The sequence below is a fragment of the Geospiza fortis genome, unplaced genomic scaffold (assembly GCF_000277835.1).
Source record: "Geospiza fortis unplaced genomic scaffold, GeoFor_1.0 scaffold486, whole genome shotgun sequence".
Lineage (NCBI taxonomy): Eukaryota > Metazoa > Chordata > Aves > Passeriformes > Thraupidae > Geospiza > Geospiza fortis.
In genome coordinates this window covers 882,599-892,757 of record NW_005054417.1, presented here as the reverse complement: position 1 = coordinate 892,757, position 10,159 = coordinate 882,599, and the positions used below count along the sequence as shown (strand labels likewise).

The 10,159-nt window shown below is 39.7% G+C and overlaps 1 protein-coding gene across 1 annotated transcript in view; it reads right to left on the bottom strand.

Moving 5' to 3' along the window:
• Positions 1-779: 779 nt before the first annotated feature.
• The window catches only part of BVES (blood vessel epicardial substance), a 49,585-nt gene continuing 40,205 nt past the window's right edge, over positions 780-10,159 (bottom strand). The window contains 6 exon segments of the mRNA XM_031061581.1: positions 780-1,340; positions 1,343-1,357; positions 4,694-4,835; positions 7,009-7,176; positions 9,142-9,250; positions 10,149-10,159. The exon segment at positions 10,149-10,159 is cut by the window's right edge and continues 9 nt beyond it. Of these exon segments, the coding sequence (XP_030917441.1) occupies positions 955-1,340; positions 1,343-1,357; positions 4,694-4,835; positions 7,009-7,176; positions 9,142-9,250; positions 10,149-10,159 (831 nt within the window). The 3' untranslated portion in view covers positions 780-954.

Here is a 10,159-nt window from a genome sequence, read left to right as displayed (position 1 = left end):
CACAACAATCACCTAGCAATGACACAACAGTATTCCTACAGAGTTCCTGTACAGGCAAGTTCCCTTCATTAATTTTTATACTAATTTTATAAAAAGAAAAAAAATTTACATTTCCATATGTTTCTTACAAAATCTATTGAGGATTTTGGATTGTGTTTGTTTGTTCTAAATTAACAAATGTATGCCTGTAGAAGGAGGATCCAGGGAACAGCACAGGAACTGTAAGCCTCAGCATGTACCTTATAGTAAATCTTAAAAAAAACAGACGAAAAAATTCCCCAGCTGTTGCACTGAAGAGTACCCAGCAGCAGATTTTTGAAAACATACCAGTGACAAGGCAAATGGCAGGGGTTTTTTTCAGTTTTCCCTGTTATCTGAAAAAGGGGCATACATGCCCACAATCCACACTGAATACAAATCTTTAAGCAGAGCTCACCTTGGTAGCAACCCCATCATTGGCAATGACAGTACCCAGGAATAACTAACAAGCTATCTTGGCAAAAACAGAGATTGAAGCATTACAGTTCAAGGAGATGAACAAACCTTTTACAGCAGTCAGAAATTTCACAATCAAAATACAAAGAAGAAATAAATAACAATACTTCCCAAGGTGGGTGTTGCACTGCTATAGGGGCAATCCCTCTGCCTCCCCAAAAGTAAGGGAAAGTATTGGACTTGGGAGGCTGCTGACTCAGCTGGGCTGAGGAACTTCTAACATAAAAGACACACAAACTCCTTCTCTTGGGTAAAACACACCAAAAAAAGGTACATAAAGCAAGGAAAACTACAACAGAGAAAAGTGTATTTATCAAGTATGTGCTAAGCACAAGTGCATCTTGAAGATTTATACAATTACAGCTGAACTTGTCATGCATTTCAAGTACTTTCTCCCAAAGCTGAAATACTGGTGTAAGAGTTTTGCTGTGAAGCCTGAAAGAGACACTTTAATTCTAACTAATCACACAAACACAGTTTTACAATTTCTGAGTGTGCAAGTTCACCCAAAGGCTCTCTATGCAAAGGAGTGGCTTCAATTTCATGGAACTTTGCTGTGTGTGGAACAGGTGAAAAGCCACTCGAGGGTTTAAAGGCAAAGATCAGAGAACAGACCAACACAGGAGACTTCAGAGCAGGAATCTCTGCAGGCTGCCTGATCAAGAAGAGCAAAGAGAAGGGAGCCTTCTTTCAACAACTGGATCACAGGCCTTGGTGCTCCTGGGGAGTTTTAACCACCCTGGGATCTGGTGGAAAGGCAACAGGGCTGGGAGCAGGCAGTCCAGGAGATCTCTGGAAGGTAGCAGGCAATTCCTTCACGATGGATGAGTCAGCTAGGGAAGGCGCTCTGCTGGACCTGTCACTGACGAACAAGGAAGAACTCGTCAGGGAGCTGAAGGCAGCTGGCAGTCTTGCCTGCAGTGTCCAGGAGCTGGTGGAGCTTAAGATACTGAGTGGCAAGACAAATAGCTGAATTACAACCTTACAGGACAGGGGACTGTGGCTTGCTCAGGGTTTTACTTGGCAGGAGCTCATGGGACAAGACCTGCAACAGGGATCTAAGGACAGATGGTTGATCTTCGAGGACACCTTCCTCAAAACACAAGGACAGTCCATTCCAGTGCACAAAAAGCTGAGCAAGCATGGTAGAAGGCTGGCATAGATGAACAGGAAAGTTCTGACAGATCTCAAACAGACACACACAAAGTGTAAGTGGGTATGAGCTCCTTGGAGGAAACACAGAACCATGGCCCAAGCATGTGGTGATGAAATGAGGGAAGCCAAACCTCAGCTAGACCTGGATCTAGTGAAGAGCAACAAGAAACACATCTACAAATAAATCAGCAACAAAAGAAAGACCAGGGTAGCTGCGAGGCAAGAGTTCAGTGATGCACAGGACACAGGAACATGAAAAAGTCTGAGATATTCAGGAACTTTTTTGTTTTGAGTTTTTTCTTTAGAGGTTTGTCCTGAGGCCTGCTGGGGCTCTGCATCCAGAGGTAGAGACAGAGAGTGATGTTTGACTAACAGGAAACCCGGACTGAATTAGGAACACATCAAGTCTACAGGGTGAACACAAGATTGTGGAACCACTTGGGCTGCATCCACGGGTGCCAAGCATTGGCTGATACAATTGCAAGGCCTCCTCTATCATCTTGGAAAAGTGATTGAAGTCAGGGGAAACAAATAGAAATGCCAACATCACAGCCATTTTAATGAAGGAGAAGATGGAACACCCAGGCCTAATAGTCTAAATTCATTTCCCAGGAAGATTATGGAGCTTGTCTTCCTGGAAGCCATGCCCAAGCACACAAGGGATGGGAAGGTGACTGGGGAAGCCATCACAGATGTTGATTGCATCTGACCACTCTGACCACCTTCACCTTTGGTGGTGAGATGATGGCCTCTGTGCATGAATGGAGTGCAGGGGATGTTGTTTACATGGATGGTAGCACAGCCCTCCACAGTCTGCCACTGGGTCCTTCCAGACAAATGGGAAACAGACTGGATAGATGGCCTACAGTGGAAAATTTGCTGTACTGCCAAGTTCACAGGGTGGTGAGCAGCAGTACAAAATCCAGCTGTCAGGTGGTTGGTTACCAGCAGTGTTCTCAAGGGCCAAAGCCAAGGCCTATAATATTCAAGATACAAATGACCTGGTTGATGGGATGGAATGCACTCCTGCCAAATTCACAGACAAGAGCCAGGTAGCGAGGGAAACTGCTGACAGGCCAAAGGGTAGGGCAGTGAGTCTGGACAGGCCATTGGAAAAAGAGAAAAGAACTGACAAAAACGACAAGTTCATGAAAGACAAATCCCTGAACCCGGGACATGACACACCTACACAGCATTACAGCCTAGGCCCCAGCTGGCTGGAAAGCAGCTTTGCAGAAACAAACCTGGTGGACACAAAATGGAACATGAGTCAGCAGAGTGCCCCTGCAGTGAAGTGTGCCATTCATATATTGGGCCACATTAGCAGCATGTATTGAATCCTATAAGCAACAGCATAGCCAGCAGGTCAATGGAAGAGATTAATCCTCTCTATCTGGCAATTGTGAGACAGGATCTGGAGTGCTGCATCAGTTTTGTGCCTCCCTGTACAAGAAAGACATGGACATACTAGAGCAAGAGCAGCAGGGTGCAACTCCAGAGGCTGGAGCAGTGATGGAGAGGCTGCAGGAGCTGGGTGTGTTCAGCCTTAGGAACAGAAGGCTCCCACGGCTTCTGACTCTTCTCTTTGGCTACCTAATGGAAGGCAACATAGAAGAGAGAGCCAGACTCTTCTCAGAGGCATGCACTAAAGAAAGAAGGAAAACAAGCATGAGTTGCAATAAGGGAAATTTTTCCACTGTGAGGGTGGTAAGACCCTGGAGCAGGTTGCCCAGGGAGGCTGGGAAATCTTCTAGCTTGGAAATATTGAAATCTTCACTGGACATGGCCCTGCTCTAGCTGATCTTGCTTTGGACATGAGGCTGGACCTGATAATGTCCAGAGGTCTCTTACCACCTCAACTACCTCTGAATGTCCTTGCAGTGAACAGAGGAGAAAAAGAAAACAACACTGGAATTTTCATCAAACTATATATCCCAGGTGTCACCCTTGATGTTCTAGTATGGTGAAGCATTAGTAGGGCTTTTTCTTCCATCTATCTGGGCATGCAGACTACACCAATGTTAAGGAGTAAAACCAGATAGGCCCTCCAGGTCTGAAGGTGTTACTAGATGAGAACTGTGAGAAACACAATGGAAAACAGATAATTAAACAGAAAGATGCCAATATTTGAAAATATTTCCTCTTCTTAGCAGAGACTTTAACCATAACAAATAACATATAACAAATAACAATAACAGTGTTTTTTTCTCATATATTTGAATTCAAATAACTAAAAAATAATATTTCCAAAATCAAAAGAAATAATCCTATATGATCCTTTTAAATGCTGTTAAACTAACAGCTTATGCCAAATGCAAAAATAGAGAATCCTCTGGGGCTTTTTTATTCAAACACTGCTTTCAGAATTCAGGCTAATGTTAATGTTTAGATTCAGATGATCTAAAAATAAATGACAGCAAAAGCCTAGAAAGAATAATTTTGAATGTTTTCATAAAGGAATAAATTAAAAGAATAGAAGTAAAAAGGTCAGCCATGGTTTCTTCTCTCACTTCATCTGTTCTCTACTACTCCTGTCATACAAAGCACAGCAGAGGAGAGCCTGACAGGATACTTGGAGATTTTCCAGGTGACATCAAAATATTGGTTGTATACCACATTCCTCCAGACTCTGCCAATACAAACTATCTCAGGAGGAAAAGTAGGACACAAGTTGCTGAGGGAAAATGTTTTGTTTGGGTTTTTAGTTTCTACAAGCACCAGTGACAGAACAAAGGACATACTACTGTGACTGGCACTGTACCTTTAGTTTTGCCCCATTACTACAAACAGTCCATATTATGCCAAAGATTATTACTACACATGTTGGGGTGTCTTTCCAGCATGTACATGAGGTATCTGCATTTAGAACACAAAATCTCATGCATCTGACTGCCCTATAATTAAGTCCCTTAATTTAGCTGCTACAGCAGCACCCAAAAAGCTGCAGTCTGCTCCCACAGAGGACAACAGGAGTTCTGCAGTGGTCTCTAATGGTCAACCTGAGCCATATTCAAAATTGGCACAAACTATCCTAAGCACTCACGAAGAGAGGATGCAGAGGAAGTCCCACGAAGAAACATCTGCAGGCCATCCTCACTGTCACTGGTGCTGGCCATGCTGTTCCTCATCTGCATCACCGAGAGCTGAGAGCAAAGGCTGGGCTGTCGGTCAATTTTCTTTGAAGCCTAAAAAAGAAAAAAAATGATTATTTTAAAAAAAGATATCAAGCAAATTAAAATAAAAATGGAAAATTACTACTTCCCCTTGTAATAGATGCTCCAGTCCCAGTTGTGATTATACAAGAAAATTGTTATAGGAGAAGATTCTATGCAGTGTAAATCAATTTAAATGACAACAGAAAATGCCAGTAATATACTGGAACTGGAACATTGACAAGTATGAAACTGCACATTAATTATTCAATCTCAAATTGCTTTTGTACTGAAATTTTCATGTATTTTCTTACAGAAAGCTTGGCGTTTATTATCTGGTAACTCATTATTTAAATATGATGCTCTGCAATTAAATGCAGTCTTTATGATGAAGCTGATCCTCCTTGCTAAACAAAACAGCATGCTATATAGAGAGGCAATTTATGCCTTAACAGAAGTATGGTTATTTTCCTGGCTTTTCATATCATTATGTTAGAAAAGTGGTGAATGCTCCTCCTTCCCAGTAGATGACCATTTGGCTCTTGATTCTACTGCAGACTAAGTGCATCAGGTGAACATTATCCTCTCCCTGTCAAACGGTCTGAGGAGCTTCTGTTTTGCTTTGAGTAGCCTTCCTGAGAAGCCTTTATACTATAACATTTGAAGCATATGAACATATGAAGCCATACCTTGTACCTTGTAAGGTATCACTGCAAGCCAGAATGTTATTTTAGGTGTATGTGAAAGGTAGCAATCAATGACAAAACTATAACGGATAATTCCATTCCAATGGAGTTTGACAAGTCAGGAACTAGTATCCTATTCCATGCAGAAAGGAATGACTATTTTCCCAACACTAGTGAAAGTCTCCTTAGGTAGGAGAAAATCACAAGTTTTCTCACAAATTAAATTATACTTTAATAATATATTTAATAAAATAGAATACACTTTTAAAAATAAATATACCTTAAAAATAAATATACTTAAAAAATAAATATACTTTTAAAATGAATAGAATATACTTTTTTGTTTTCCAACAAAAAATTATTTGATAGTTTTACCTTCTTACTACCATACTGAATACGAATAATCAACACTCAATTAATTTCCGTAGTCCCCTATGTACCCAAGTCAACCCCAACATTTTCTGATGAGATTGACAACAGTTAAAAGACATTAAAGACAATAATAATATTTATATTTGAAAATTAAGCTTGTGAGAGGTAATATGTACATAGAGTGCTGGCAATGGGAAGATTAAGAATTTATTTAACAGTTCTCTTGCCAAGTTATGTAGGAAGAGCTCATGCAACTGGATTTTTATTTTAGGAAGAATAATAAGATACTACAAATTTCCCAAATGCTCACTCAATTTTTACAACATACATTTTCAAAACTTACTATAACAAACCAGCTATAATAATCTTAAATGTATGTGACTTGCAACTAAAAACAAAGACTCAGTACAAACTGAAGTTGAAGTGTGCAGATGTTAAGTGAAAAGAGGGGCAAATTTTGTTGGATTTTCTAATTCTTTGAAATTATGATACGGAATAAGTAAGGAGACAAAATGAAACTAAAGCAAGGTAGTTCATATATTCATGAATACACGCAGACCACTTTATGTTTTATATATTTATATACATATAAATTATATTTAATTATATTTATTTATATTTTATATGCATTTCATGATTTCTTCCACTAACTGCATCATATCAACAAAATGTTTGCTTTTTTTTTGTATTTGCAACCCTCAAAGACATGTTGAAATTATTCTTCCTAGCAATCAGTATTACATAATTTTTTGCTCCCAGTAAGAAATTTTTTTTAAAGAAAAAAAACTCTGAAGCTTCTTTTTACAAAGACACTCATTTGTTAGGGAGAAAGGATATTCAGGGAGAAGCACCTTTTTAGCTACTGGCCATCATGTCTAATCGTTAGGCAGGAATATTTCCACAAGCTGATCAGTTCTGAATCTCAGTTACTCATCTTTCTTGTACATTACTGTGCTAACTTTGCTAAATATTGCTTCTGACCGAAATGTTGCACTGACTCACACCTTGGCACTAAAAGGCCACAAGTGAGCATTAAGTGGCTGATGGCAGCAAGTTAAAATAAGGTGCTTTAAGAGCATTCAAAATTGAAATAAAAACACATTTGTATGTGGGAGGAAAATTTCCTAACAAAACTTGAAGTTGCTTACCTTGTCATTTAAGGTTGGATCATTCAATGAATAAAGTTTATTTGTAATATCTTTGCCAATAAGGTACTTAAAGATCTCATAAAGAAATGGCTCAGACTCCAGAAAGAAAGTCAGCCGTTCCCTGGACCAGCACAGGAACTTGCAGTTATCATCTGCAATAATGGTGACCTGGAAAAAAATACATGCTCAGAATTAGCACATTTAAAAATGTTTTAAGATGAGCACACTTAAACATGCTTTAAAAGAAGAGATTACATTTTATTTGTGACTCCAGTTAAAGTAACTCTTAAAGCCATAAAGCTTTTTGGTATCCCTTTGTTATGAATGTGATATTTACAAATGTAAAAATTCTCAGCAATTTGTTATCATTATATTTTTAACTGATATGTGTAGCCAGTTTGTTTTACAGAAAACCTGGGGGACAATAACAGCAGAAAATCTCTCATGTGTTCCCAAACCGTAAAAACACTTACTTAAGAGGAAATTTATGAAGTCAGTCCTATAGTGATGACAAGCACTGGCAGTAAGCCTATATGTAGGTTGGTTTATTTTACATCACTGTCACCAAAAAGAAACAACTGGTATCACCTAAAGGTCTCCATCAAAGAGTTTTTAGTGATTTAAAAAAAATATTTCCATCTTCCTCTTATAACTGTCAGCCCTGCTGATCCCACAAGTACAACCTTGTGGCAGCTGAGCCAAGGCTCTGTTTGCTCACTTATTGATAATCCAGTTCTGGGTAGTTACAGGGGATTTTGCCCCCTCTCATGGGAGGATGGACTCGCCAGATTCATTCCCCTGTGCCAGCAGAGGGCAATGCCACCCCAAAACCCACACTGGTCATACCCAGGGACAGGTTTTGCAAGGGGGAGTCAGACATCTACGAATAAATCAAAATCAGGTGCTCTCTGCTTTTACAAGATAACACTACATCCTTAAAAAATTTTAAAATCCATTAAAATAAGTCCTAGAAACAATGAAACAGTGTCATATATCCATGGATTTTCAACTCCACAGATTGTAATACAAGCCCACAGGCTGAGGAAGAATTCACCAGCATTGCCAGCAGATGGGGTCCTCAAGGCTGAATCCGTGTGCTCTTGCAAGGTTGCTGGTGTTCACATGGCAGTAACAAGCAGAGCCCACGAATAAAGGACACACCCCGCTCCAGATTACAATAACTTCTAAGGCAGGCAGGAGCTGAGGCATGACCCTTTTCCCTTGGGAGGGACCGATTCCTACCCGGCTGCTCCCAAGAGGAAGGGGCTGTGCCAGGAGGGCTGTGGGAGGCCCCACCGCCGCGGGGGGAGTGCATCTGGACAAGTCTCTCCCCCTGGCGCTGAGCCCAGTGTTTGACTGGAACATATGACACCAATCACTGATTTTAGAGTCTGCACTGCTCTGCCTCCCTCCCCTTCTGCCACGCTATCAGTGTGGATGCACCAGTCACTCACAGTCCAGTCATTATTACGCATACCTAGCTAAAAACCATAAAGAGGTAACTAAATAGCCATTTATATGGGAATAAAACACCCTTCTCTAAAAGTATTCCATCTCCCAAAACTATAATAAAATATATTTAATATACCAGCATAATTACACTGCTAGAGAAATATACCCTTACTGTTCCCCATATGAATATTTTTATTCAAAATACTGAGATAATTTTCAGCTTATGTTGCTTTAACAAACTGCAAAATGACAGAAGTATTAATACACTTTTATAAATACCAATTTCTAATTACTTGCACCAGAACTTCTAGACTTTAATTATTACAGTACCTCCTCTTCCCTTTTCTTTTTTTGAACCACTGATGAGACCTGTTCATATAATCTTTTTCCATCAAAACTGCCTCTTAAATTATTTGTCCAGAACAATCTCTTAACATAAAACAAACTTGGAAATAGTAAAAGAGAACAAAATAGCAAAAGCCAGACTGCTCAATACACACCATTATAATACTGTTTTTCAGCATTTAAAAGTTATTCTTGACATGGTCCATCTTCAATGAGCTATACTAGAAGGATAACAAAATTATGCGAGTCAAATAGTTCACTGTTGATCAAATTTATGCCCTATTTTTTTGATGGTCTCACCAGCTCATGTCCAGTGACATTTAAAACAAAATGTACCTGGAATTTCTCACCCCGGTTCATCTGCGTTGATCGAAATTCAGGAGAATCTATAAAGGCACAGGGGTAAATATTATGCAGAAAATGCCCTCGGTAAGACACCTTCATTCTGGAAATAAAAATGTACGAAACAACATTTTAAACTCACGGAGGCTGATTAATTTAATCAAAAATTGGGTAGGACTACTGACTACGGTAATGCAGTAGGTAATAGGAATAAATACATTAATCTTCTGGAATGTCACTCCCAGAGCTACCCTGTCTTCTTCCTGATTCCATGCAGAACAGGCTGCCAGACAAATAGAGAATTGATGAACGTGGCATGTATCCACAAAACATTGTTATTCAATATGAGAAAGGTCACATTACACAGCCAGACCAGAATCAGGCTTCCCTTAGGTAAGCAGCTTTGTGGTAATGAGTAAGAAAAGCAACGAAGCCTGACATTGCTGCTGCTGTCAACAGAAACTGGTTAAAATATTGGCCAGAATTTAGCATGAGTTTCAAGATTACAGCTTGGCCATGGGCATGTTTTACCCTTTCTCACCTGGATTCTGTCTGCCGCTGGACAGTGCACCTGCCCCTCTCTACTTGCACGTACAACTGCAATGAATCAATTCCAAAGGCCTGCTGTTTTAAATCCTACTGGAGACATACTACTTCTTCCCTCATGCACTATATTTTTTAACCTTAAAACCTGAGAATGACTAGGATATCTAAGACTCAAACAAATCTCTTGCTTATTTTGCAAGACACTGCCTTTGGTATTACACAAATATAATTCCCACTAAAATCCATGCAGCTGCACACCTAAGTGGATACACAACATGCTCCCAGTAAGAGATATCACTGCCGCCTGAAAATGGTGTCACAAAATAGACTGTAAGTATAGACTGTTTGACTATAGACCATAACGTACTACAAACAATTGCAGCCTCAATAATTTTCTAATTTATTCAGCCATGAGACAAAGCATACAACTGTCCCCAAGCTTTTATAGAACCTACTTCCCCTTCAG